The sequence below is a fragment of the Aythya fuligula genome, chromosome 21 (genome assembly GCF_009819795.1).
Source record: "Aythya fuligula isolate bAytFul2 chromosome 21, bAytFul2.pri, whole genome shotgun sequence".
NCBI classification, from domain to species: Eukaryota; Metazoa; Chordata; class Aves; order Anseriformes; family Anatidae; genus Aythya; species Aythya fuligula.
Genome location: NC_045579.1, coordinates 6,673,168 through 6,699,541, shown reverse-complemented (window position 1 = coordinate 6,699,541; position 26,374 = coordinate 6,673,168). Strand labels below are relative to the sequence as shown.

Sequence of the window (26,374 nt, the reverse complement as noted above, 5' to 3'; positions counted from 1 at the left end):
GATGGGCGCCGCCCCGCGGGGGAGGCGCCGCTCGACTCCGCTCGGTCCCGGCTCCGCTCCGCGCCGCTCGCTCCGGCCGCAGCGCCCGCGCCGGTGAGCGGGGACGGGAGCGGGGAGCGGGCCGGGACCGGGACCGGAGCCGAGGGACGCGGGGATGGGGGGGGCTGGGGGACACCGGGGGACACCGGGGGACGCGGGGCTGGCGGCGGGGTCTGGGCCCGGGGGCTGCGGGGCTGGGGGCGGCGGGCGCGGGGCTCGCGGGGGTCCCGGGAGCGGCGCGGGGCCGGCGGCTACCGGCGGCCCGGTAGGGGCCGGGGGCGGGGCCGCGCCTTTTGTAGCCAATGGGCGCCGCGCGGGGCGGCCGCGATTTGCATGCGGCCGGAGGAGCAGGCGGCGCAGCCAATCAGCGGCGGCGGGGCGGGGCCTGCCCCCCACGAGGGCGCCGAGATGAACCGAGCCGAGCCGAGCCGTGCCTGAACCGTGCCGTACGGTACCGAGCCGTACCGAGCCGTGCCGTGCCTGTACAGTGCCTGAACCGAGCCGTGCCGTGCCGTGCCATGCCGTGCCGTACATTTCCGTGCCAAGCCGAGCCGTGCCGTGCTGTGCCTGAACCGTACCGTGCCGTGCCGGAGCCGTACCGGGCCATTCTGTGCCGTACCGTTCCGTACCGTGCCATACCGTACCGTTCCGTACCATTCCGTACCGTACCGTGCCGTGCCGTGCCGTGCCGTGCCCGCCCTCACCCCAATACCACCCAGCCGTGAAGTCGGTGCCAGCCCCCAGCAGGGAGCGTTCCCGGTTCCCGGCACCAGCACCCCCGGGGGCTGCACGCACCCAACGGAGCTGCCCCCGAAACCCTCCCGAAGGCCCCGGGCCCGGCAGGGCGCTCCCGCAGCCCCCACGCGTTCCCTTGTGGCCCCCCGCTGCTGCAGGGGGGCAGAGACATTGAAGCCCAGGTCACTGCTGCTGAAGAAGCGAGCAAAACAAACAAAAAGCACAAATATTTCCCAAATATTTCCCAAATATCTCCCTGAACATCCTCTCTTTTGTGGCACAGGGGCCAGCTGCAGCGGCAGGATTGAGCTCCCAGGCAGGTGTCCCCAGGATGTAGGTGAGGGGACGTGCACAGAGGAACCTTTATCCCCACTGCTGTGCTTGCCCCTGGGGTTTGCCGGGTGCCTTTGCCATTGAGTGTAACCTGGATGCTTTGGGACGCTTCATGCAGGGTTTTTGGGGCTCCCGTCCTGGTAAAAGCCTTTTGGCAGAAGAGAGGAGCGCGTACGTCAACCTCGAGAAATCAGGACTGCCCCTGGCGCTGTGCATGCGAGTGCATCAAGCCAGGCTTTCAAAATCGCAGGTTGCTTCTAAACCTTGCGCTGCTGCGAGCCACATTTCCCTGTCATGGGTGAGTGCCAAGAGAGACGGGGTGGCCAACATATAGAAAATTCATGTATGCAATGAGTACGTGCATTATGTAATAATTGCATATACATGGATGCAGTGCTTCTCCTGCTGGTTCGCAAGAAAAGCCTCTGCTTGCAGCCGCTCGCAGAAGGTACAGGAGAGCAGTGGTTTTTACATTTATTTTTTTAACCTCATAAGGCAGGGAGCAGGGCCGAGGTGCCCCAGGCACCGTCACCATCTCCTCGCTCTTGGTCTGCAGATTCGTGGGCCAGGCACGTGGCACAGGGAGCAGAACAACTCCTGGTGCAGGTGAACACAGCTTGCTGGAGAAGCAGAGCTGCCAGGCTGGTGCTGCAAAGCTCTCGTGGAAGGGCTGGGCTGGGTTCCTGCCCCGTGTCCCGCACCCTGATGCCCGAAATCCTGCAGCTCGGCAAGGGGTGCTTGCAGTGCTCGGCACTCTCAATAAATCTTGGCTTGTCTTTTTTTTTTTTCTTTTTTTTTCCAAGTGTTTTTGTGCTGGCCAGCACACTCGTGAGCTGGTTTTGCAGAAGAGGACAGTCTTCTGGAGCTGCCCCTGCATGTGTTGGTCCTGTTAGTCCTGGTGCACTGGGAAGTGGCCCCACCACCGGCAGGAGCGCGCCTGCGTCTGCGCGCAAAACTTGCTTGGTTTTTCATCAGGCAAGTGTGGTTACAGTCAGAACAAAATTTGCATGCAGGCTCAATTCCTGGCTATTTTGGGACTCCTGAGGCAGATGTCTTTCCCCATTTTTCCTGAGCTGCAATCCCAGATCCGCCTGGGTGCTGGGAGCGCAGCTGTGCTGCGGCACTCGGCACCACACGCCCCGCAAGTCACGGTGGTCAGCACTCGCCGGGGGTGCCAGGGAGCACCCAGTTTTCATGATTTAAACAAAAATAACCTACTGTGTGACCTGCCTGCTTCTCAAATCCTGACCCTTTTTGTTTACTTGGCCCCTGTTTCTCGTGTTAAACCAAGCCTCCAGCAGGATCAGCTCTGGTCACTCCCGTGTTCCAGCACTGGGGACAAGCCTGCTCTAATTCCTCGGGTGTCTCCTTGGCCTCCAAGCTGCGTGTTTTGGGGAGGAACCTTCCAAGATGCCAAAAAAGCAAAAGTCAATTAAAAGGTGGCAACCACTGCCAGACGGGTTGTTATTATGTCTCTTAACGTACACCAGGAGCTCTCGGTGTCTCTGCAGAGACAAACACACAAATTATTTATCAGTGCCAAGGAGGAAGGCTGGGTGCCCAGGGTATCCAACAGCTCGGGATGAAGTGGTGTGGTACCAGCCACTGCCCGACTGCCCAGGGTCACCCAGAGCCATGTGGGGCACAAGCTGGAAGGCAACCCAGCACCACAGCGCTCCCAAAATGCAGCTCTGCACCCCTGGGCATTGCTGGGGACCCCTGCCCATCATGGCCAGGCACGCCGTCCCACTCCCCATCGGCTGTGGTGCTGATGGCATCCCGGGTTTCTGTGTGCTGCTGCTGTTCTCAGCTCCAAAGCAGTGGTGGGACACAAACTGGCCACTGCCTCGGTTGGTGCAAGTCCTGCTTGCTGCCTGGCACAGAGCTCCCCTGATTCTCTGCTGTTATCCTTGGATATTCGCAGCTCCGGAGGCCAGAAGGGACCCCACCTCCCCCATCCCATGGGGCCAGCAGCACCCTGGCCTCGCACAGCCCCTCTCCTGCTCCGCACGACGCTTCCCTCTTCTTCTATTCCTTAAGAAAAGCCTCCAGCGGGACTGAAAAGCATCCTGTGGCGGAGACATCCCGCTCCCCTCCCTCTCAAGCAGCCCCGGCACCGAGCCTGCCTTTGTGCCGCGGCCGGGGCTCGCTCTGCGCACGCCTGCGCTCCCGGGGGGCGCGGGGCTGGGGCCGCAGCGGCGGCAGCGCCACGGTTGAGGCACCGGCACCGGCACCGGCACCGGCACCGGCACCGGCGGCATCCGGCGGGCACGGGAGCCCAGGGCTCGTCTCGTCGGCACGGTGCGGCGCAAAACTTGCCGAGTCAGGATGTGAGCGCGGTGAGGACGCCTTTGCTGCAGCCGCGCTTGGCTGGGGCTCCCCCGCCTCCCGCCGCGCGCTTCCGCGGGCACGAGGGCTGCTTTTTGGGGGGAGAAACCGAGGGGAATGGGGTAAAAAAAATAACCCCCCGCCGCGCCCGCCTCCAGCGCGCGTGAGTGCTCGCGGCCGCTCTGGACCGGCACCTGGCACCGCTCTCCAAAATCTGCAGAGCCTCCATCTCTGCCAGGCTGCTCTCTGCCGTCAGCTGATTTGCGTCTCCCTTTTTTTTTTTTTTCGTTTTTTCCTCCCAAACTGCACATCTTCGCCGCCGAGGACGAAAAACTTTCGGGGAGGGGGGGAGGGGGGAGGAAGGGAGAAGGGGAAGGCTGGCTTTGTGTGCCTGCAGACCGCGGAGCGGAGGTAGGTGCGCGGCTCCGGGGTGCCGGTGCCCTTCGCTGTGCCATTGCGCCGGGCTGGGGCTGCCTCTCCCGGGGGCGCAGTGCAGCAGGAGCGCGGCCGGGGGCTTGCGGGTGCTCGGGTGCGCGCCGGGCGGCGTTACCTTGCTGCTTGCCGCCGGGAATGCGAAAAGAAAGAAGCCCCCCCTGGGGGTGTCACATTGTGGTTTTGGGGTTTGTCATCGATTCCGGGCGCCCAGCAAGCGCCGGGTGCCCGTGCTTCAGAGCACACGGTGAAATTGCGGGCGACCTCACGTGTTGCAGCTAGACCCCTGCCGGGTGGCTTTGTTGGTAATTAAATGAACGGGTTATAAACGCACCCGAATGCTGCAAGGAGCCTGCAGGGCTCTGCAGGGTCCTGTGCGGGCAGGGGGGGGTCCTGCCCCACACAGCCCTGCAGGGGGGCGCGGGGACCTGGCAGTGCCAGGGGACGTGCAGGGCATGAGGAAGGAGGTGATGGCAGCAGGCGCTGGGTCTAGCAAAGCATTTGCAAGTCACAGTAGGGCAATATGACTAATCGTCCTGAAGTCATCTTTTCCGTAGCGCGTTGTGGGGGGGGGGGAATTCGCTGAGGACGCTGTTTACCAAACCCTGAAAAAAAAAATAAAAAAGAGAGAGAGAAAAAAAACAAATCCCAGGACAGGCACCTTGAGTGGGGAGAGGTCTGTGTGGTTGCACCGCACCCCCACAAAAGGGCTGGGAGCTGTGCGGGGTCCTGGGCATGGTGGGGGTCCCGCAGCCCTCCTTCCACCCCGTGCTCGGGGTGCTCAGCCTGGGGACTGCCGTGCCCCAGCCAAAGCAGTGGCAGCTGCAGCGGGGAAGGGCCTGGGAAGGGGGAAGCATCAATCCAAGCATCTGTGCCTGGGGGGCTCCCGGTGGTGCCCCACCAAGATGAGGGCCGTGGATGGGCAGGGTGTCACGGGATGCCCCGTGCTGGCTTTGCCACCAGGGAAGGTCTGGGTGGAAGCAGAGGTGCCGGGTTTCTGCCTGCCCCATGCGCTGGGCTGCCACCGGCTTTGGAGCTGGGGGTGCTCAGGGGGCCGTGCTCGGGCTTCATGTGGTGGCTCTGCCCGAGGGAGACCCTTTGGCCAAGAGGTAGGCGCAGGCCCTCACTTTGGTGTTTCAGCATCACGGCTCATTGCAGGGCAGTTTGACTTCAGTCAGCGCGTTCCCATGTCCACACCACACCTGGTCAGGGCCAGGGTAAAGCTATGCAGTTACATCTCAGCAATTAACGCTCTAATGAACGAGACTTAAAGCCTCCTTCAAACCATGCACCTGGCTGGCCCATCAGAGCCTCAACCCTGGGCCACCTTGGCCCTAAATCCTTGCAGCATCTCAGCGGCTGCGCTCTCCCGACCCATCCTGCTGGCACGGGTTGGGGATGGGGATGGAGACAGGGATGGGAGCTGGGTGGCAGAAAGCATTCAGGGCATCCCTCATGCCCAGGCCCCAGGCGCATCCTGCACAGAAGAAAACTCTTTTTCTTCTCTTTCCACACATCACCCTGCAGAAATTTGTGCTGAGTTTTGCCCCGCTGAAGCTGAACCTGCAGGAGATGTCCCGAGCTCCCTGCAGGGACAGTGCTGGCACCGGAGGGACGGGGCTTTGGGCAGCGCCTCTGGCTCCGAGCACCTGGAGGGATGCGCTGGTGGGCAGGCAGAGCTGCCTGACCTGGGGATTGGTGCTGCCCTGGGCTGTGCCGTGCCATGCCATGCTGTGCCATGCCATGTCGTGCCGTGTTGCCCCATGGTGCATGCCCCTCATGGCACACCGCTCTGCTTTGCAGCTGGGGCAGGCCCCCGGGGCACCGTGCACCACCTGGGCAGAAGATACCTTGTGGGCCTCATGTCCCTTTCCAAATTTTAGGGCTGCCAGCGGTTCCCCAATGAGCACGGTCACAGCTCAGCGCTGCCACGCTGCTGTGGTGGGAGCGCAGCCTTTGGCATCGGTGGTGCTGCCCCACCGAGCTCCTCCAACAGGGCTGGGGGGCGCCTGGCACCAAGGGAGGGGCTGGGGGCCCCAGCTGAGAGGCAGTGGGGTTGGCTCACCAGAATTATCCAGAAAGCCTGAAAAGAGCCGCTCCTAAGCTGTGCAATAGTTTTGGGTCTGTTTTTGGCCTCTCTGTGCTCTGTGCTCATGCAGACACAGAAGCGGTGCCGCTGCCCCGGCTGTGGGTCGGAGCGGGGGCCCCTTGGTGCAGCTCCCCTCGGCCTCATCGCCTTGCTTCCCGGTGACTTTGGTGGGGCGAGCAGGAGGTGCTGTGCGGGAGGACCAGTGCCTGGGCTGGCTGCGGCTGGCCCTGCGCTGCCGAACAGCGGGAGGTGCTGTGTGTACAGGGTTTGTGTTCTCCGAGAGCAGAACCGCCGCTCCTGCCCGCTTCGCCGTTCCCGGAGCCCCTTTGTGAGGACTCTCACCCCCTGGCGATGCTTCCAGCTTTGCTTTTGGTGCTCGCTCTTTTCCCTGTGGGCTGCCCGCGGTGCTTTGGGGCAAGGCTCTGGTGCTGCAGGCCCCACGAGCAGCACCGGGGTGCCGCACACCCGCTGGGGACCACGCTCCGCAGCATCCCTCCGGGCTCACACCACACCGCGGTGCCCGAGCCGCCGTGCCGCAGGGAGCAGCAGCAGGAGGGCAGCTGCCTCCTGCCACGAGAAAAACCATCCCGTCCTCACCGAGCTGCCGCGAGCCACGCTCCCAGCTCCTGCTGCGCCAGGGGTGCCGTTGGCGCAGGGCTGCAGCGCGGCCGCGGCGCTCCCGCCGTGCTGGCGAGCGGCTCGGTGGGGACGGGCCCCGGCTGCCGCAGCCGCTGCCATTGGGCCACGAGGGCTGCAGGGGCTGCGCCGCCGTGCAGGGGCTGCGTGCGCGCCGTGCAGGGATGCGCGCGGGGTGCGTGCCGGGAGGCGAGCGCGCCGTGCGCCAGGCCCTGCACCTGCTGGGGGGGGAGCAGCGGGGACGTGGCGCGCTCCAAACCCAGGGCGCAGAGCAGCGCGCTGCCTGCGGGGTAAAGGTTCGGTTTCGTGGCCTGCAGAAAGGTCGTTTAAATTTAAAAGACCAAAATCCCCCCCCCCTTCTCTCGGAGCTCCTGCACCCCCCTCATGCAGTAGCGAGCAGACTGCGGGAAAAGCCCGGATCATTTTCTTTTCTTGTTGTGCTTGGGAATAACGCGCGCACTGCAGAGGGAGCCTCGCGGAGTTGTTTCAGGGTTGATTTTTTTTTTTTTTTTTTTCCCTGTCAGCAAAATGTTTAATTTTTCAGGCCCTGAATTTCTTCACTGCTTCCTGCTGTGGTGTAAGTCTGCTGCCGCACAGGGCTGGGCCTCCCCAGTGCAGCTCTGCAGCCCCGGAGCTGGCTCGCCCCGTGGCGTGTCCTGATTGCCTCCTGCAGGCAGCAGTGCGGGCAGCAGTGCAGGCAGCAGTGCAGGCAGCAGGCAGCCCTGCTCAGCACCCAGCAGCACGCCAGCAGTGCAGGCTCGCACAGCACCCTGCTCCCTGCCCAGGCACGCAGCCCCCAGCCTTGCTCCATGAACCCCACGCCCTGGGTCGTGTTCTCCCAGCCTCTCCGCGAGTGCCAGCTTTTGGAAGCCACCAGCCCCTGAATTTGGGGGAAAACGACCCAGTAAGGGCAGCCGGTGGCACTGGGCAGGGCAGGGTGGGACGGGGCTGGGGGAGATGCGGGGACACGGGGTGAGCAGCGGGTTGTGGTGCTGGGGTCTCGGCAGGGCTCAGGGGGTGGTGGGGACCACGCCGTGCCCCTGCCGCACGCTCATCCGGCTCGCAGGCTCCAGCGACAGGAAACGCCGTCATTCGCACGCTCTGGTTCAGCTTTTCTTCCTCTTTTTTTTTTTTTTTTTTTTTTTTTTTTTTTTTTTTTTTTTTTGCAGAGGGTAAGGCAGAGAGCGGGGCTTGGGACGCGAGGCTGGCTCCATGTATCCGGAATCGACCACTGACTCCCCGGCACGACTCTCGCTGAGGCAGACGGGCTCCCCCGGGATGATCTACAGGTGAGCAGCGACCCGGGCAGCCCCAGGGGCTCGGCAGGACCCAGCGATCCCGCAGCCATTTGTGTGTTTGGTGGAAAAACGCTCCCAGGACTGCCAAACCGCGGGCAGCCCCAGGGCACCTCGTTTTAAGAGCGGATTCCTCCGGTTGCCGTCCGGTAGCGTGCCGGTACCCGGTGCTTCGGGCACCCAAGGGTGGGTGCAGCACAGGGGGGCAGCACCAACCCCTTCCTGCCACCACAGGTCCCGGTTTGGCCGCGCGGACCCGCCGGGCCCTCCACCTTTCTAATGTGGTTTGTGGCATGTTTCTTCTCTCTCCTCCTTGCTGTCGGAAGCGCGAGGTATGGGAGCCCCAAGCGCCAGCTCCAGTTCTACAGGTAACCGAGTCCTTTCTTTCTCCCTAAAAAAGCCCCCGGGAAGTAGAAATGTCCGGCAGCAGGGCAGCCCCTCGCCTGTGGCTGCCCCACATCCATGTGGGGCTGCGGGAACCCCTCGGGACGTTCCCCTGTGTGCCTGCCGATGGGCCCGGCCATCGCTTAAATCCTGGAGTCACAGAGCATCCCGAGCTGGAAGGGACCCACGAGGATCATCGAGCCCAGCTCCCACCCCACACAAAACCGAGCCGTGTATCTGAGAGCACTGCCCCAATGCTTCCTGCACTCAGACTCGTGCTGTCCGTCGGGTCCCTGATCCCTGCGTGTGCTGGGTGCTGCCCGGGGCGCTGGGGAGCGGCACCGCGCACCGAGGGCACCGGCACGCCGCCGCCTAGCAGGGCTCGGGCCTGGCAACGGGGGGGCCAGCTTGGGGCCGGGATGCGCCGTCGTCTCCTCGCCCTTGACCAGCCTGGCTGGGCTGGTGCTGTGCGGAGAACAGCCTGAGCCTGTTAGCTTTTCCCAAGGGCTGCTCCAGGAACCCGTCCAGCCCTTTCATCTGCTCCTTCCATTTGGAGAAATGTCATTAACTGATACATAAGACAACACATGTTTTTTTTCCTCCATCCTTTTACTGTCTAAAATTAAAAAGGCACTTTTCCACGGCACATGGTGCCAGCAGGGCGCTGGGAGCCACTTCAGTGCTTCCAGGGACACCGTACACAGCGGTGCCGGGCCAGGACAGCCCGCGGTGGCACGGGGGGCAATGCGCCGTGGCCTCCCAATCCCTCCCCCAGCACAACGTGTGGATGGAGGAGAGGGTGACAGGGTCTGGAGCAGATCTCCCTTTAGGAGAAGCGTCTCTGCCCAGAGGGGTTTGTGCTTTGGACCCGACGTCCCTCGGCAGCCCTGCCACCACGCCGAGGGGCCCTTTGGCACCCCGGGTGCCGCCGCCACGCGCGTCCCGGCGGGCGCAACCTGTCGCTGCCAGGCGCCTCGCTGCAGCCACCGGCGAGGGGCGGCTGCGGGCGGGGGAAACGATGCCAGTGTTCATAAAGCAGCTGCGCATCCACAGGCTTTTAGAGAAGAAGTCATGAATAATTGAGCTCCCGTTCGCTAGGAAGAAAATACCCTAATAGGGCTAATGGAGCGCTGCTAAAAAACTTGACTCTGGAGGGACCTGTATTCACCAATTGCTTTGGATGCTAAGCGTCGACACTCCCCTAATGAAAAAAAAAAAAACACAGCTGTGCATGTCTTATAGCTGTCCAAGGGAACCCTAACAACCCAGAGCTTGTCATTTTAATGAGCAGGATCCCCAGAAGCCGGGTGAGTCCGAGCTGCCGGGCGGCGCGGGGCCGGACGCACTGGGGGCCCGGTGGCACCCGGTGGCTCCGTGGGCGCGGAGGAGGCAGCTCCTGGGGTGCGAGGGGTGCGTTTGTCTGGGCAGGGGTCTGTGTGCACCCAGCCACACAGCAGGGCCTGCCGGGGGCTGCAGGGATTTCCTGCCCAAGGTAACACAGGGCTCGTTTGGTTGGGGGTGTTTTGGTTTGTGGTGTTGTGTTTGTTCTGTTGCCTTTTGGCACCACTCGCTGCGCCCTCAGAGCGCCCTGCGGCGCATTCAGCTCTGGGTGCTGGGGTCCCCATGGGCTGGGGACGGGGCGTGCTTGGGGGTCCTGCCTGCAATCCTCCGCAGAACAGCTCCTGCTTTGGCGTGTCGCTGCCTGGGCTTTGGCAGCTTTTCCAGCCCCCCGCTGGGGCACTGATTCTCGCCCCTCCGTTAGCACAAAGTTTTTGCTAATAAGTTGCCCGCGGACGCACCCAGCGCTTTCGTGCTCTGCCTTGCCGCCTGGTGATGTCGCTCAGCCAAAAATCAGAGAGGTGTCAAAACAGGGCACGCAGTTAATTACCACCTCGCTCCTCGGAGCAGCTCGCCTCACCCCCACCGACTTCATCCGCCGCCTTAATTTAATTGCAGCGAGATGAAGCCCGAGAAGTGTGCAGCAGCGCTGGGCGCTCCTTTGATTTTCCCGGCTGCTGTGGAGCGAGGGGAGCCCTTGGGGCCGGGGAGCTGCCGGCACCGCGGGGTGAAAGCCCTGAGCTGCAGGGAAGGGCTCCGTGCTGGTGTTTGCAAGGTGTTCAGGGTTTGTTTTGTCATAGCCCTGCCTGGCCTCAGGAGAGGGGATCCTCTTTTCGTATTTCCCTGCACTGTCAGTACTCTCGCTGCGTGATTTTCCTGAGCAGGAGGAGTGCTACGGTATTTTCAAGCACATTGTTTATCGCTCGAACTCCCCAGGGTTTTCAGTAATTCCTTGCAAGTTAACGCTCTTCTTTTTCTTTTTTTCCTCTTTTTCTGCTTTTTTTCTTGAGGTCACACTTCATTGGAAGAGCGCACGCTGTTTCAAGCTGTGCTGCCATAAAAAAAATCAGGGAAAAAATTAAAAAAAAACAATGCCAGCAGTGGGGAGGGGGCACAGCCGGGTGCCGTTGGGACCCCCCAGACACGCAGCTCGCTCAGGCCCTGAGTGCAGTGCGTGTTCCAGAGAGCAGCAGGAAAATCAATGCCACCTCCTCGGTGCCGCCACCAGCGAGGTCGCAGGCGGTGCCGCGGGGAGCTGGGCGCCTCCGGCCGCGCTCGGCGCCGCGCTGCTGCTGCAGGGAAGGCGTTGGCTGGCAGCACGGGCTGCAGCAGCCTGCTGTGAGCACCACGGGCACCCCTTCTGCAGGACTCCTGCCCCACGGGAGCCCCGCGTGGCCGTGCGTCCTCGCTGGCCAGCGAGCGTGGCCCCATGTGCAGGCACCAGCTTCTGCCAGGAGCTGCAGCAGCGCTCGTCCCACCCCAGCCAGTTCCAGGGGCTGCCCGTGGCCCTTTGCTGGGTGTTCCTTAGGGAAAGGCAAACCAGTCACAGCCCGGTCAGTGCCCGCTGCAGAAGCAGAGCTGTGCCTCAAGGTGTGCACGTGGCAGGCTGCAGCACGGCACCCAGCTCAGCACCATCACAGCAGGAGCCCCGGGACCCCGCTGCATCGTGCAGTGCTTGTACCCATGCTGTGCCATCCCATGCCACGCCAGGAGGGCAGCGTGGTGGTGCTGAGCCCCACGTGAGCACCCCGTGCAGCCCCATAGCACCATGCGCCAGCCGTGGCAGCCCCCGTTCCATTCCCCTCCCTGCTGCTGCGTCGCGTTTGCCATTTCTTTTGCTCGTTGCCTTTCCTCTGCAGACTTCTGTTCCGCTTAAACCCCTTGTCCCCTCCCCGGGCTGCACGAGGGGCAGACCTGCTGCGGGTCCCCACGAGGCCAGGCACGAGGCCGGGGCCCTGGGGCGCCGCGGTGCTGCGGGAGGTCGGGGCGGCTGCCCGGCTCTCTCCGAAGCACCCCTGAGCCCTCGCCGCCCGGCCGGCCCGCAGCAGCCCCCGCGCTCGGGCAGCAGGATGCTGTCCATGACGTACAGCGAGAGCCTGCGCAGCGTGGCCAGCCGGCACCACCCGGACTGGGGGCTGCAGCAGCCGCGGCGGGCGGACGCGCTGGAGCTGCGGCGGCTGCGGGACGTCCGCGCGGCGGCGCAGGCCAAGACGCTGGAGGAGTTCCTGCGGACGCACGGGCTCTCGCTGGACGGCTGCACGGCCCGCGCCACCGGCATGAAGTACAGGTAAGGGGCCGCGGCCGCCCGGGCGAAGCGTCGTGCAGCAGCAGGGGTGCCAGATGGGCACCGAAATCCCGGCAGCGCCAGCGCTCGGTGCGGTGCCACGCGGTGCTTCCTGCCCAGCCAAACGTGGCAGTGGTTTCTCTCTCGATGCCGGTGCGATCCTCTCCAGTCCCTCGAGGGAAGGAGAGCTGGTGTGGTGCGTGCAGGGGCGGCTGGAGTCAGTCAGCGCCTTGCTGCCTCGCTCGGTCGATGGTGCTCGTGAAGCTTCCCGGCTTATTTTTTGCTCTTCCTTCAGTGTCGGTGGGAAGTTCGGAAGTGCAAATGTATTTTGCGCAACCGCGCGGCCCTGGCCTTTCGCAGTGTTTGCAGGAGGATTTAATGTGTGCCTCCGGGTGCCCTGTGCTCCCCCGGCCTCACCGACTGCAAAATTAAACACCGACGCAGGGGGGGGGTAGGATAAAGCTGAGAAAATGTCCTGCTGAGCCGGAAAGCTGCCTGCGAGCCCAGGGACAGCTGGCACTGCATTAATTTTGCATGTAGGTCCAGGGCGCGGGGCGGTGAGCGGGTATCAGTGTTTCAGCTCGCTCCTGTCCCTCTCATTACGGCACGGTCGCCAGAGGGGGGATGCGCCGAGCACCTGCAGCTTCCCAGCACGGCCCCCAGCCTTCACACCCCTGCAGAGGAGAGGGCAGCAAAGGCAAGGAGCTGTCCTGGCCGCTTAACAGAAAGCGGAGGTAGCATTTACACGTCGCAGCAGCCCATTTAATATTCATGCAGCAGTTATTTATTGATGGAGTGCACCAGCAGGCACGGCCCTCGGGCACCTCCTCGCTCGGGGCCATCCACGGCCCAGGGGACAGCTTGGGGGAGCTGCTGGGGCTGCTCCTGCAGACCCGTGGCCGTCCCTTGTGCTGGTGGCTGTGGGCAAAAGCTTCTGGCAGCAGCATTAATCTGGGCTCAGTGCTGCGGGCAGATTAGCGCAGGGCTGGTGGGGGCACAGAGCTCCCCCAGCAGCTGGGGGATGCAGAAGTGCCCACGATACTCGTGCCCACGGGGAAGGTGCCCGCCTGGGTCAGCCACAGGAGAGCAGCAGGAGTCCTGGTGGGGAGCTCAGCAGGATTCCCCCACCGGGGCCGGGGGCTGCTGGCACTGCCACCCGCGGATTACCCAACCCCGCCGCCCGCGCCGAGGAGCTTTGAGGCAGAGGGAAGCCCGAGCAGATCACAAGTTGTCTCGGTGCATCGGAGGCTGATTTATGTAATCCCCCTGCACGCCCCCGTAAGCCTGGCCCCAGCCCCGAGCCGTTTTCCTCCTGCTCCAGAAATGAGCGCGTGGCACTGCGCTGCCAGGCCGGCTGCAGGCTGCCTCGGTGCTTCCCCTCCTGCTCTGGCCACGATTTCCCGGCCGTGGGAGCTGCCTGCTGGGGCACGGCCGTGTGTCCCCCCCCAGGCAGCACAGCCACTCGTGTCCTTCCTTCGGCAGCAGATGCTGGAATTGGGTTTCGGCTTGACTGATTGAGCTCTTCTGTGGGGAAGTGTCAGGGAAGAGTTGAGCGGGTCACAGCACCAGCTGCAAGCCCAGCGAGGCTTTTGCCCCAGGAGGAAGCAGGAGAGCTGGGGGCATCTCTGCAGGCTGCGCGTTTACCCGGTAATAATGTTCTTTTTAATGTGCAAACACTCCTGAGAGGGATTTTAAATCTGACTTGGATCAGCTTAGGAGCAGAGGCACTGCTCTGTTACTGCACGGCTGAAGGATGCAAACAGACCCCTTCACGGCCAGGGGCTCCCTTCCCTGTCGCCGCCTGTTGCACCCCAAATCCCACGTCCTGCAGCTGCACTGGGGGAGCAGCACCGGCAGGGCGGAGGCAGGGGTGGGGGCTGCCCACGGGGACCCCAGGATTTTGGCCCTGGTGGCAGCAGGGGGCAGCCCCCTGGGTCTCTGTGCTGGCCAGGAGCTGGGAGGGCACGGTGGTCAGCACTCCTCCACGGAGATTCAGAGGGACGAGGTGCAGGCAGATAATTCGAGAGGCTTTCCAGCAGCCCTTCGGAAATAAAGGGGGGGTGTGCGCCTTCCCGGCACGGAGCGGCTGGAAGTGGTCATGTTTCTGCCTCCCCACCTGCTCTGACGGGGTTTGTTTGCTTCCTAAAACTCATCAAATATTGATGGCCCGGAGCTGATATAAGCTGGGTCTCTCGATCCAGCCCCGCAGCCGTCATGTTGGCTGAGTGATGCTTCGCAGACGTTAGGAGGAGGGCCCTGCTTCGCAGAGTTTGCCGTCTAAATTTAGGCTGCTGCCGCTGCTCCCTGCCGCCTCCGCGGCCGCGGGAGGGTCGCGGGAGGCGAGGGGCGCCCGGCGGGCGATGCCGGGGGGCCGCAGCGCAGCGCAGAGCCTTGGCCACGAGGTGCCCAGGACACCGGCCCCACGGGGGGCACGCAGCCCTCTCCCCCACGCAGCCGGGGCGTAGGGACGCTCCCCACGGCACGGACCCACCGGCAGCATCGGTGACGCTCGGCGGAGACCCCGGGGTCTGCGTGTCCAGGAGGGGGCTGGAGGCAGAGGACAGCACCGCGACGTCCCCAAGTTTGCTTTTAACCCTCTGGACAGGCGAGCAGCGGCGCTGAGAGCGAGCACGCGGCGTCTGCTGGCTGCCCTCTCCTCCGGGACCTGCGCGCTCCTGGGGGAAGCCCTCCCCGTTATCCTCACCCCTGACTCTCCGCAGCGCGCCCGGGAGCAGCGGCTGAGCCCCGGGGAGGGAAAGGAGCCTTCCAGCCCGCACCGCGGGGCACCATGCAGGTCTCCTTTGTGTGCTCCGAGCACAGCATAAAGAGCCGGAGCGCGGAGGACCGGCTGAACCGGCAGAATGCCAGCAGCCCCAGCCTCGGCACGCGCAGCAAATTCCGGGCAGTGGCCATGGTCGCCCGGAGCCTGGGGCAGCTCTCGGTGCAGAACGCCCCGTCCTCCAGCGAATCCAGCGTGAAGCAGCCGGGGATGAAATACAGGTAGGAGAAGGACGCGCCGCTGCTCGCCCGGGGAGGTGCGCTGCTGGTTGGGGTTTGTTTGGTACCCCCTCGCTGTGATTTGTGCAGGAGGGAGGCTCGGGGATGGGGGTGTATTGTTCCCATCTTCCTGCTCCAGGTTTCTCGGAGCTACAAGTGCTGGTCTGCGCCGGGTGTGCATCGCTCGCCTTCGTTTCCTCCCTCGCAGTTTGCTGTCTTTCCCCTCTCAGCACGGTTTTGGTCCAACCTCATGCAAAAGCAGTGGAATGGGAAGGGAAAAAAAGTAGCCCAAAAATGCAGTTTGGGGTTTAGGAGGACCCGTGGTGCCTGCTGAGCCTGTGGGAGCGGGCAGCGGCTGAGCTGGGGAAGTTGGAGACTTGGTGGCACACGCTTGTTCGTGGGCTGTGAAGGCACTGGGGGCTTTGCAGCGCTGCCAGTTCACTCGCAGCCCCAGGGAGCGTGTGCTGAGCTGTGAGAAGTGTCCGGACCCTGTCCGTGTGTGCGGGTCTGGAAATGAAGCACGGAGTGTGCACGGCGTGCCCTGCCAGCACAGCCTGGGTTAACGCGCTCGGGCAGGGGATCCCCACCGAGCTGAGCTCCCCCCGAGCCCCAGCTGATCCCTGCAGCGTGCGCCTGCTCCAGCCCAGATGCGAACGGTGCTGGGATGCAAAACGCATCAGGCAGGCGCACCGCTGGCATGAGATCAGCCGTCGCCCTCTGTTATCTTCCTAATTAGCCACGTCCCCCTCCATGGCATGGCTGCGTGCACTGCCCGGGGCTTGGGGTGCCCGCTGGGGGGGGGCTCAGCTCGGCGCTGGGCAGGGTGGGCTCAGCACCACCCCGGGGTGCAGAGAACAGGCATGGGCACTGCCACAGCCAGGTCCCAGCGGTGAAACCACAGACACAATGCGTCGTGTGTGCCGCTCTCCCCCTGCCCGGTTCCTCTCCAAGCAGGCAGACGTGCTTCCAGCTCCCTGGGCCACCCCTGTGCCAGGCAGTGACCTGCTCGGGTGGCCAGGGTCCATCCGAGAGCCTTGGGAGGTGACGGTGATGGTGGCACTGCACCTGCACCGGGGCCACCGAGCTCTCCAAACACCCCCGCTCTCCTCCAGTCAAAGGCTCCTTGCAAACAGGTGCCATAAAAGCCACCCACCATGCGGGGGGACGCCCGTTCCCTGAAATTCCCCTGCGTGGCCTCCCCAGGTAGCTGCACGTGTCTCGGTTTGGCGACCAATCCATAAACTTCTGCGCAGGGAAGCCGTGAACGGAGGCACTCCCATTGCCCCTGTGCCAAGGGGCTGCGCTCAGGGGGGCTCCCGGAGCGGTCCCGGTGCCCATGCGGTGTGACACGGGTCGGGCGAGCCATGGCTGTGCTCCTGTGTGCATCGCAGCCCCACATCCCTGGCGTTCACCGTGCTGACAGCCCGTGGCGATCGCCGCTGCCCTCTGCTAAGCAGGCTAAAAATAAAACAGGTTTGGAGACGTGGAGCATCTGCTGCGTGGCGTGGGAGCAGCCCGTGCCTTCCAGATGTTGGACAATAATGCAGCAGCGCAGAAGGAAAGCATCCTCATTAATCCCAGCCTGAAATTAATAAACGGCATCGCCGTCCTGAGGCTCTGCTCCATCCCTGTGCCCCCCAGCATCGGGCAGGGCCGGGGGGAACTGGGGGGCGCGGGGGGCCGCGGGCCCTCGCAGTTGCTACGCGACTCGGCTCCGGCAGCCGCGCGCGGGCGGGCTGCAGCAGCTCACCTACACTTTATTTATTTTAATGCTTGTTGTTTGAACCTTTGTGATTTTTTAAAATGCGCTATCAATCACTGTGGCAAAGGCAGGAAAGACGTCTGCCAGCCTGGATGCGTTCCCGAAAGAATATTCTCCGCTTCTTTGTGCCAGCCAAATTCTCAGTGTCGTGCAGGGGTGCCTCGTGCCTGCAGGCACCTGCTCCGCTCGCGAGCCGCTTTGCCCCTCGTGAGCCCACGGCGAGGAGTGGTGGTCCCGGGGGCAGTGCCCCACATCGGGGCAGAGCCGGGCACTGTGCTCCCCCCTTGGGGTGCTCCCCCGGCACTTGTTCCCTTCCTTGCCCCTCGCGTGCCTTTTCCTGGGCCGCTGCTCGTTGTCACCGTGCGTGCACGGGGGCTGCTGACACAGTTTTGGGACCAGGCTGGGCACTGCCCGTGTGCTCTTGCTGCCGGCATGCCCCTGTGCGTTCAGCCAACTCCTATTGCTCAATGATCTGTGGTTTCATCAGCAATTGTTGTCTCTCAGAGGAGCCGCATCCACCTTCCCTTTTTGTTCTTTCTCTTGTGCCTTCTGGCTCGCGGCAGCCCCAGGTTTATTTCGGTTTTGCCTGGTTGCAGAAGTAGAGCAGTGACTGTGGTTAGGTCTCGGTGCTTTCAGCTGGGCTCAGCTGTTTCATCTTTCCCCACTCTTCCTATTTTAAAATAAATGCCTGACTTTTCCAGCCGTGATTTGTGGTTCAGAGGAGAGCTGTGCAGCTTTTGGGTTCTCATTTCGGTGGGTCACTTCTGCAGGTGCCTACACGCAGCGCGCGCCCCGGTGCTGTGTGCGCCTCTCTGTCCCCATTGCTGCTCTCCCACCCTCCTGCTGTGTGGCTCCCTGTTTTTTTCTGGGCTTTTCCCCCCTCTCTTGCTGGTGGGGGGCACCAGCACCTCAGGGTGTCCGGCTGGGGGCACTGGGGGCCGGCTGCTGCCTGCCCCACGCAGCTTGGGGCAGCCCGGGCGCTCCAGGACTGTTGGCACCGCTTCATGTCATGGGAATTCAGGGAGCCAGGTGTGGCTCTGTGCCCACCCCGCAACACGCAGGGCCGTTGTGCCTTTCACTTCATCACCGGGGCCCGCTCCTGGGTGGGTTTCACCCTCCCTGCTGCCCCTCGCCTCCCGCACGGGGATGTGAATTAACGCAGCCCCGGCAGCAGCACGCAGGCGGGGAGCTCACGTAGGCTGTGCCCTCCAAGAGCCGGGCAGTGCCGGGGGGGGAGTCATCTTTTTAATTAGCTTAATTAATTATCATTGTGAGGATTTACGACTGCTGTTCTAATGGGTCTCTGTCTTGCAGAAATCTGGGCAAGTCTGGGCTGCGAGTGTCCTGCCTCGGCCTGGGTGAGTGCCCGCGCCCCCTGCACGGCTCCTGGCTCGGGGGCGCGCAGCGGGGCTCCCGTGCTCCATGGGGGAGAAAAAGTGGACGGTCAGAAAGCACGCCTCAGCTGCTGGCACGGCGTTTCTTGCACTCCCAGCAGCTAATTGTGGCCAAAAAATTCTGCTTTGTCCTCAATACGCACCCGCTCAGCGCAGCGGCGGGGGCAGCGCCCTCACAGAGCCAGCTGCTGGCCTCAGATCTGGCTGGGAACGTGCGCAGGATGAGCCCGGTGGGCTTCCAGCACGAGTGAGCCGCTTACAAAGCACGGACAGAAGTATTTATGGCTCTGCGATTGTCACTGGCGACAATGGGGTTCTGTGGCTGAAGCGTTACCGGTCGCTTACGCAGATCAGAGGGGGCTTTCTTCGGGCTGGCAGCAGTGCTGCGATGTGGCCCAGAAGTTCCCACGTGGTTCTCTCTTTTTCTCCCTTGATATAACAGAAAGCAAACGGGGTGTGCCGCGAGTGCTTTGCCACATGCGTTGGTGCAAAACGTGGCCACGGCACACGGGTGCTGTGCCAGGGCAGCTGGGGTGGGCGGTCGGGGCACGGCGCGGTCAGGGACAGGACAGAGCCCCCCATGGCACGGCCCCTGCCCACTGCCCACACCTGCAGCCACCGTGCTCAACGTGTGCCTTCTCTCCTCCGCAGGGACATGGGTGACTTTTGGAGGGCAGATCACGGACGAGGTAAGGATGGTGCCCACTGGCCAGCGCTCCCTGCGCCCCACAGCACGCGGTCCGGCTCCCCGCCGGCAGGGCTCCCCCCATGGCCCAGCCACAGGGCACCAGGACTCGTCTCGGGCTCTGGTGCATCCCCCCCAAGCACCCCCCCTTTGTGTTTGCAGATGGCCGAGCAGCTGATGACTTTAGCGTATGACAATGGCATTAATCTCTTCGACACAGCAGAAGTCTACGCTGCTGGCAAGTGAGTACCCCGCTTCGGCACGAGGGGCTGCATGTGCTGTGTGAGCCTTCCTCACCGGGCTCCCCCCGACTCCTCCTCACCCCGGGCCGCATCCTGTGCTCTCCTCCGGCGTTCCTGAGCTGCTGCCAGGCTGGGCAGCCGGGTGCTGGAGCCGTGCGGTGCCACGGGGCAGGGAGGTGCTGAGCTGGGCTTTGGGCTGGAGAGTGCTGAGGCATCCTCAGTCCCCTCGCAGCTGCAGGCTGCGGTATATTTAGCATTAAAAGCATCAGCACGGATATCGACCTAATAGCAAAACCTCCTGTTTCTTCCCTCAAACCCACTCCTGCGTTACCCAGACACTTGGGCAAGGACAGCGTTGCCTTCAGCAAGCTCAGTCCCCTGTGTCGGTGCCAGAGCCCCAGGCAGCCTCCAGCCCTCACAGAGCCCTCAGCACTCCTTGGGTGGTTCAGGCAAACACGTCTGAATTTCGACGGGTGTCGATAACTCGTTGGGTTCGTGGCTCTTTGCAAACCATCCCTCCAAGCCCCCGTCCAGCCCAGTTCTCCAGGCACGCTGGATTTCCTTGTACCTGAGGTTTTCAGGGACAGCCGTGCTCATTCACAGCGCTGTTCGAGCTGTGTTAAAGCTCTTCGGTGCAGTGTGCCTGCAGACACTCCACTTTCTAAATATTTGAAAGAGTTTGAAAGGATAGATGATATTAAGCATCCCGGCAAGCCCGTTGCCCCCGAGAGCAGTAATGAGGGCTTGCTCGTCCTCCTTGCTCTCCATTAGCTGGGTGAGGACAGCCATTGTCATGCAGGTTGGTTTAAAAGTTTGGAGAGTGGAAATAATTAAATCATTCCGCTTCTCCGCGCTCGTTTTCGGAAGTCATGTCACATTTGCTCAAACATTACGTCTCGCCGCGCCCTCTCCCGTGGAGGTGAGGGCTCTGCCCAGGCCACGCGGTGCCGGCAGAGGGGTGGCAGGAGGCTGGGGGGGGCTGTGCTGGAGGGTCCTGCGCCGGCTCTGACTCAGCCATCACAAAAACACAGCCAGGGAGCACCACGAGCAGCCCCGGGTGGTGCTGGCCTGGTCCCATCGCAGCCCCAGGACGGCGCCGTGCGGTGCCCCGGGGCCGCGGGGGCACCAGGTGGCTCTCCCAGGGCACCGTGTGCCGGGGCTGCTCCGCGGGAGGGGTGGCCCCGATGCATCGCGGTGCGTGGAGCAAGCCCACACAGCCGCTTAAAAATAGAAAGCTCTCGTTGTTGGGGAGCAGCGGCACTGCCGGAGGAGCCTGGAAATGGCTCTCCAGAGGGCTTGTCTCCAGCGAGGTGCCCCTGCCCGAGCCGAGCCTCAGCCCTCTTGCAGACACCTGAGCTCCCCTTCCCCTTCTGCTCGCCCTCAGGAGGATTTAGCAACCCCCAAGGGTGAGGGGCTGGGGCTGGGTGCTCAGGGCTGAGACCACGAGGAGGGCAGCAGGGCCGGCCCTGGGGCAGGCACCGGGCCCTGGGCGTCCCCACTGGGCTCTGCCCAGCCCCACAGCACTCTCCTGCTCCTCGCCCTCCGCTCCCGCTGCTCCCCGATGCCTCTCGCAGTCGCTTCTCATTACCGAAGCGTTCCTGACCCAATTCCTGTACCAGCCTAAAGAGCTCACGGCTTATGTCTCCCTTTCTGTAGGGCTGAAGTTGTGCTGGGAAACATCATCAAGAAGAAGGGGTGGAGGTAGGTACGGCTTTTCCTTGGGTCAGGCGTTTCGCAGCGATTCATTTTTGTGTGGGGCACATTTCCTGGCAACTGCGGTGCCAACGGGCTGGGGAAGGAGCTGGGGGCTGGGGGCCAAGGGGGGCGCGGGGCAGGGCGCACGGGGCTTTGCAGGCACAGCGGTGACTCTCCCCTCTCCCCGCAGACGATCCAGCCTGGTCATCACCACCAAAATCTTCTGGGGAGGAAAGTAGGTAGCGCACCCACCCTGCCCTGCAAGAGAGCGGCCGGCGCACGGCGGGCCCTGACCTCTGCTTCCTCTTCTTTCAGAGCGGAGACGGAGAGGGGCCTGTCCCGAAAGCACATCATAGAAGGTAGGGCAGCGGGCAGGACGCGGTGCCACCGGCTGGCTGCGGGGAGCCCGGCGTGCGGCCACCGCCCCTGACGGCCCCTGTGCTGTGCGGCCAGGTCTGAAGGCGTCCCTGGAGCGGCTGCAGCTGGACTACGTGGACGTGGTGTTCGCCAACAGGCCCGACCCCAACACGCCGATGGAAGGTAGGTGCCGCCGGCGCCGCCGTGCCATCCGGGTGCCGGGACGTGCCGGGCGGGAGCAGGCGTCCAGCCCAGGTCCCCGGGGCCGTGCCCCTTGCTCAGCACCACGGCCCCGCTGTCCCCGCGTGCCCAGCGTGGGGCAGAGCCGGTCCCGCTCCTCCCCTCTCGCCCCTCGGTGCTGGTCCCGAGCGGGAGGGCCGCTTCCCGGCAGCCTGGGCCGTGCATCGCATCGTGCGTCTTGTATTTCATCGCCATCCGTGGGTTTTTAATCATGCTTTGTGTGGCAGGCTTTCTCTTCCAAAGCGTGTTTTCCATTACCGAGCATAAATCCTCCCCTCTGTCAATGCGTTCAGCACGGGCACAAAGTGAAGGCTCTGCAGAACGCCCCCCTCCTCGCCCGCTGCCAGGAGCCTCCCCGGCCACGCTTGGACAGCCGGAGGCTGCTGCCGCGGTGCTGGAGGCGCCCCCAGCCCCACGCCCCTCGTCGTGCCCTTCGCTGTGATACGCCGGCAGCTGTAACCTCTGGTCTCTCTACATCTTTCTTTTATCACCAGGGGACCCATTTAGTTCTTCCAAGTCAAGAACATTCATCATAGAAGGTACATCGTACCCGCAGTCTGAACCCCAGCGGCATTTTATGGGACAGAACCCGCTCTTGTCTTTAATTTTAATTCCTTTCCCCCCCCCCCCCGAAACAATCCTCTCCATAAAATGCGCAAAGGAAAACAGCAGCAACAGCCAAACAAAAATACACCCCCTGCCCCCAGAACATCTTGCAAGTAAAGGAACAAAGCAAACAGCTGGTGGCTCCCCTCCCCGTCGCCTCATCTCACCCCTGGTCCTCTCCCCGTGCATGGCTGCGGTCGGGCGTGCTGCCGCTGGACGCGCTGCTTTAGCCCCGTGCATGGGGCTCAGAGCGCTCGGGAGCAGGGCGAGTGTGCCAGGGGGGGAACACGGCACGGTCCCTGCTGCAGGGGATTTCAATTGTCATGCCTTGATGCAGGGGGTGCAAATCCCCTGCGTGGCGGGGAGCACGGAGGCTGGCGGGGAGCTGCAAGGCGCCGCTGTTAGAGCAGAGCAGCTCCCAGGTGCCGTGGGGGCAGCTCTTAGCCCCCCAGCCCAGCACCCAGCGAGCTGCACGCAGCCTCCCCCAGCCCCAGGCTGCCCCTGTTTGCCCCCCTCCCTGCACGTGCAGGACCAGGCTTTCTCCATTCTCTCTCGTCTCTTGTCCCACGCAGAGCTGCCGGAGCCGACTGACAAAGCCTTTGGTTACCACAAGCCCGGTGCCTGGCCGAGCTGCCAGCCCACTGGTGCATGCGCTGGTGGTGTTAAACCAAACCTTGTCTGCCTTTTCCTTCCTGCTTCCTCCATTTGGCGTGGCAGCACGGCCTGCCTTGCAACCCAGCCTGCATGGTTCACAGCTGCCTGGGGCCAGCAGCTGAAGGTGCTGCCAACCCCCCCCAGCCGAGCAGCACAAGGCCGAGGTCACGATGCTGGCCCGGGGCCACCGGTGGTCGGTCCCAGCACCGAGCCCCTTCCTCCGGGCTGCAAGCCCTGGATGGAGCAGCGAGCCCGGCTCAGCATTTCGTTTTGGAGGTCAGGGCGGTGCTGGGTGCAGAGGATGGGCCGCCTCCTGCACCCTCCCCATGGGCAGCCTGAGGGTTGTAGAAACGCCCGCCCGCCAGCTTCCCCCTCTCCTGCGGCATTTGCAAGCAGCCTTGCAAGCACTGTACGGCAGCGTGGTGGCCCCGGGCGCCCTCGCCGCGTGCCGTGGGTCCGTGCGCATCCTGGAGCCATCCTGCGAGAGACCCGCGGTGCTGCCAACACCACTGACTAAATGCAGGGTTTGGGGAAGGTGCTCCTTTTTTTGTGCGTCCTTAAGCCCTGTTTTACCTGCCACTCATTCCTGCGATGGAGCATTTTGGGAAAAGCCGGAGCTGGCTTTTAGCCCCTCCACCTTGGAGGCAGTGCCAGCCTCCCTCGTGGTGCCGGTGCCAGGCGTGGGGCTCAGCCCGCGCCGCTGCCCCGCCAGCAGCAAGGCACCCACTCCAGCTCTGTCTGGGTGCTGAGTACTCGAAGCAGCCCTTTTCTGCCTGTTTCCCCTACTTTTTCTGTCTTTTTGGTGTGAGGGTGATGCTTTCAGCTGGTCTCCAGGTGCCACACGCAGCGTTGGTGCTGGTGCCCCGGAGCCCAGCATCTCCCACCCCGGGCAGCGCCGGCGCCTGCTCCCTCAGCCCCCCTCCTGCTCTCTCTCCAAAAGCATCTCCTGAACACCACCCCCACCTGGGGGACCATAAATCACATCCTTTTTGTCTCTCCCTGCTCATCTCAGCACAATCACACCTAAATATGTCAGCTCCATGTGACTCTCTCATGTGGTTTGATTCGGGTCTGTTTTTAATAGCTTTGGAAAAGCACTAGGTGTGGAGAAGCGATTCCCAGCGCAGTCTCTCTCTCTCGCGGGTCGTTTTCGGTTCCCTTTTGTTTTAATTTCCGCGTCAAACTCCCGCCCCGGTTTGGTGTTTGGACGTACACTGCTTGCAAGATGTCTGTGCAGCGCCAGCCCCCCCTCCCCGCGGCGCGCCCGGCCGCGGGTCCCGCTCCCTAACGCCCGCCTGCCGCTCTCCCCTTCCTCCCCGGCAGAGACGGTGCGCGCCATGACCCACGTCATCAACCAGGGGATGGCCATGTACTGGGGGACGTCGCGCTGGAGCTCCATGGAGATCATGGTAGGGCTGCTACAAGTGCTTGCAGAGGCCTCGGTGCCCAAATTGCTGCTCGAGCAGCGGCCACGGCCCCGCGGTGCGGTGGGGTCGGGACGCGGGCACAGCAGGCACTGATGGTTTGCACCCGGGCTTGGCAGGAGGCGTACTCGGTGGCCCGGCAGTTCAACCTGATCCCACCGATCTGCGAGCAGGCCGAGTACCACATGTTCCAGCGGGAGAAGGTGGAGGTGCAGCTGCCCGAGCTCTTCCACAAGATAGGTACCGGCCCCGTGCCCCCGAGCCCTCGCCCAACCCCAGCAGGAAGGGCTGGGGGCGTGGGGAGCAGCCGGCTCACCCCCTGCTCTGCTCCCCAGGCGTTGGTGCCATGACCTGGTCCCCGCTGGCCTGCGGCATCGTCTCAGGGAAGTACGACGGCGGCATCCCCCCCTACTCACGGGCATCGCTGAAGGTGAGCCCCGCACTCTGCAGGTGCCAAGGGACTCGTAGTGCTCGGGGCCCCCCCAGGGAGGGGCTGGCTGCAGAGCAGGGCGGGTGGGTGCTGGGGAGGGGGTGCAGAGGTTGAGAAGCCAAGAGCTGGGGGCGTTTTTGGTTACCTTTTCTATGGAAAGCACAGAGCATTACTTGCAAGGTGCTGGTCCCGTGCAGTATGCCAGGGGATGGGACAGGCTGCGTGCCAGAGATCGCTGCTGACCCCCCTCTCCCACCCCCAGGGGTACCAGTGGCTGAAGGACAAGATCCTGAGCGAGGAGGGCCGGCGGCAGCAGGCCAAGCTGAAGGAGCTGCAGGCCATCGCCGAGCGCCTGGGCTGCACGCTGCCCCAGCTCGCCATCGGTAAGGGGGCCGGGGAGGGGGGCAGGGGGGCGGCCGGGCCACGCTCAGGCTCCACGCTCTGCATCCCCAGCCTGGTGTCTGCGGAACGAGGGCGTCAGCTCCGTCCTGCTGGGTGCCTCCAACGCCGACCAGCTGATGGAGAACATCGGAGCAATACAGGTGAGACCCGCGCGGCTCCGTGGTGAGGAGGGGACGGGGACGGTGCTGCCCTGTGCCACGTGGGAAGGGAAGGGGAGGTTTTGCAGAAGAAAAAGTGTGGGCTTGCCTGCTGGAACACTGAGTCAAAGACACTGCTTTGCCGAGCGCTGGGAGTGGTACAGGGCACGGGGCCAGCTCTGCACCCATTGTCTGGATGCTGACCGTGCTCCCTGCTTGCGCACAGGTTCTTCCAAAGCTGTCGTCTTCCATCGTCCACGAGATCGACAGCATCCTGGGCAATAAACCCTACAGCAAGAAGGACTACAGATCCTAAGCACGCACCGCCGCTGGGACGCCGCGCCGCCCTCGCCTCCTGTTCGCTTGCTTACGCTTTGTTGAAGCAAAGTGGAGAGCGGTTCGCATCGAGAACACAGTGCGCCGAGACCGTGTAGAGAAATCGTTTCCAATGTCGCTGCAAGAGAACATAATGCTTACTACGTAACATTTATTTTGGATGCAAGAAAAGCCACCGCCGGGGAGCGCGCAGAGGCGGTGCCCACCCGATGCCCGGCCTCGGAGCTTCCTCTCCAGCTGCAGAAGCTGCCCACGATGGTGCACGACAACGATGGGCACCTCGGGCTCGGGCTCTGCGCTGGCCTGGCTGGCCCCGGCACGCGGCCCCGGCACGCGGCGCGCTCCATGGGCACCGCGCAGAGGACTCGGCCGGTGGGACCTGTCCCGGGCGGCGGCTCCGGCCGTTGCATGCGTCTCCCCGCTGCTTCTCTTCTTTACTTTGTGTTTCTGGACGAGGAGGCTGTTACATTCGGGCGTGCTCGGAGCACGGCGGCCGCGGGAGCGTTGCGCGTGCGGGGCTGGCTGCTGGCCGGGACCGCACGGGTTGTAAGAGGCTGCTGTACAACACCAACAAGGAAACAACAACCAAACCACCACCGACACCAAAGTCTTCTCCCCGGCGGCGTGGGGGCGGCGTGCCTGCTCCTGCACCCGTGCCTAGGATGGGGGCGGGAGGGGGGATGTGGGGGGCACGGGGTGCAGACCCTCCCCAGGCAGAGCCCCCAAGGGGCAGCACCCGCCGGTCCTGCGGCAGCTCACAGCACTTGGCTGAGTGGAGGTGGGGGGGTGGGACGCGTGAGTGGGAGGCGAGTGTGCAAGGGGCAGCGGCTGCTTCCCATGTAGAGCTCACCTGGAGGGAGATGGTTGGTGGCGGCAGCCCCTTCCCGTGTGCGTGGGGGTGTGTGTGCACATGGGGGTGTGTGCACAGGCTTTATGCATGCCGGTGTGCACGTGTGTGCACCCCCGTGTGTGTGCAGGATGCTGACAAGTGCTGGTTTGCCCCGGTGCTGCCGTTTGGATCCAGGGCTGCTGTGCCAGGCTGTGGGCACATCCGTGCTGCTCTGGTGCAAAGTGGGGACAGCACCGTAGGGGAGCCCTCTCGGGGCCCCTCTCCCAACTC

The 26,374-nt window shown here is 63.6% G+C and overlaps 1 protein-coding gene across 9 annotated transcripts; it reads left to right on the top strand.

Moving 5' to 3' along the window:
- Positions 1 to 73: 73 nt before the first annotated feature.
- On the top strand, positions 74 to 25,856 carry KCNAB2 (potassium voltage-gated channel subfamily A regulatory beta subunit 2). 9 transcript variants are annotated; one of them, XM_032201431.1, is made up of 17 exons: positions 74 to 93; positions 7,762 to 7,881; positions 8,214 to 8,255; positions 17,967 to 18,010; positions 18,698 to 18,735; positions 18,894 to 18,973; positions 20,630 to 20,674; positions 20,859 to 20,903; positions 20,984 to 21,027; positions 21,122 to 21,208; positions 21,760 to 21,804; positions 23,849 to 23,934; positions 24,069 to 24,189; positions 24,285 to 24,379; positions 24,642 to 24,762; positions 24,833 to 24,921; positions 25,145 to 25,856. In XM_032201431.1, exons 2-17 carry the CDS (start codon positions 7,805 to 7,807, stop codon positions 25,232 to 25,234), a joined length of 1,149 nt encoding a protein of 382 aa, XP_032057322.1. In that variant the 5' UTR covers positions 74 to 93; positions 7,762 to 7,804; the 3' UTR covers positions 25,235 to 25,856. The 9 variants fall into 9 exon arrangements, with proteins under 9 accessions (XP_032057322.1, XP_032057319.1, XP_032057323.1 ...); XM_032201428.1 differs by lacking the exon at positions 74 to 93 and adding an exon at positions 3,332 to 3,446; XM_032201429.1 differs by lacking the exon at positions 74 to 93 and adding an exon at positions 3,785 to 3,846.
- The last annotated feature ends 518 nt before the right edge of the window (positions 25,857 to 26,374 follow it).

Bases quoted from the DNA above. Each gene is read 5' to 3' on its own strand.
- KCNAB2 (XM_032201423.1), top strand. From the start codon at position 9,555: ATGAGCAGGATCCCCAGAAGCCGG. The intron at 20,904-20,983 runs GTAGGTAGCGCA...CTCTTCTTTCAG, and splicing joins AAAATCTTCTGGGGAGGAAA to AGCGGAGACGGAGAGGGGCC. The intron at 24,380-24,641 runs GTGAGCCCCGCA...TCCCACCCCCAG, and splicing joins ACTCACGGGCATCGCTGAAG to GGGTACCAGTGGCTGAAGGA.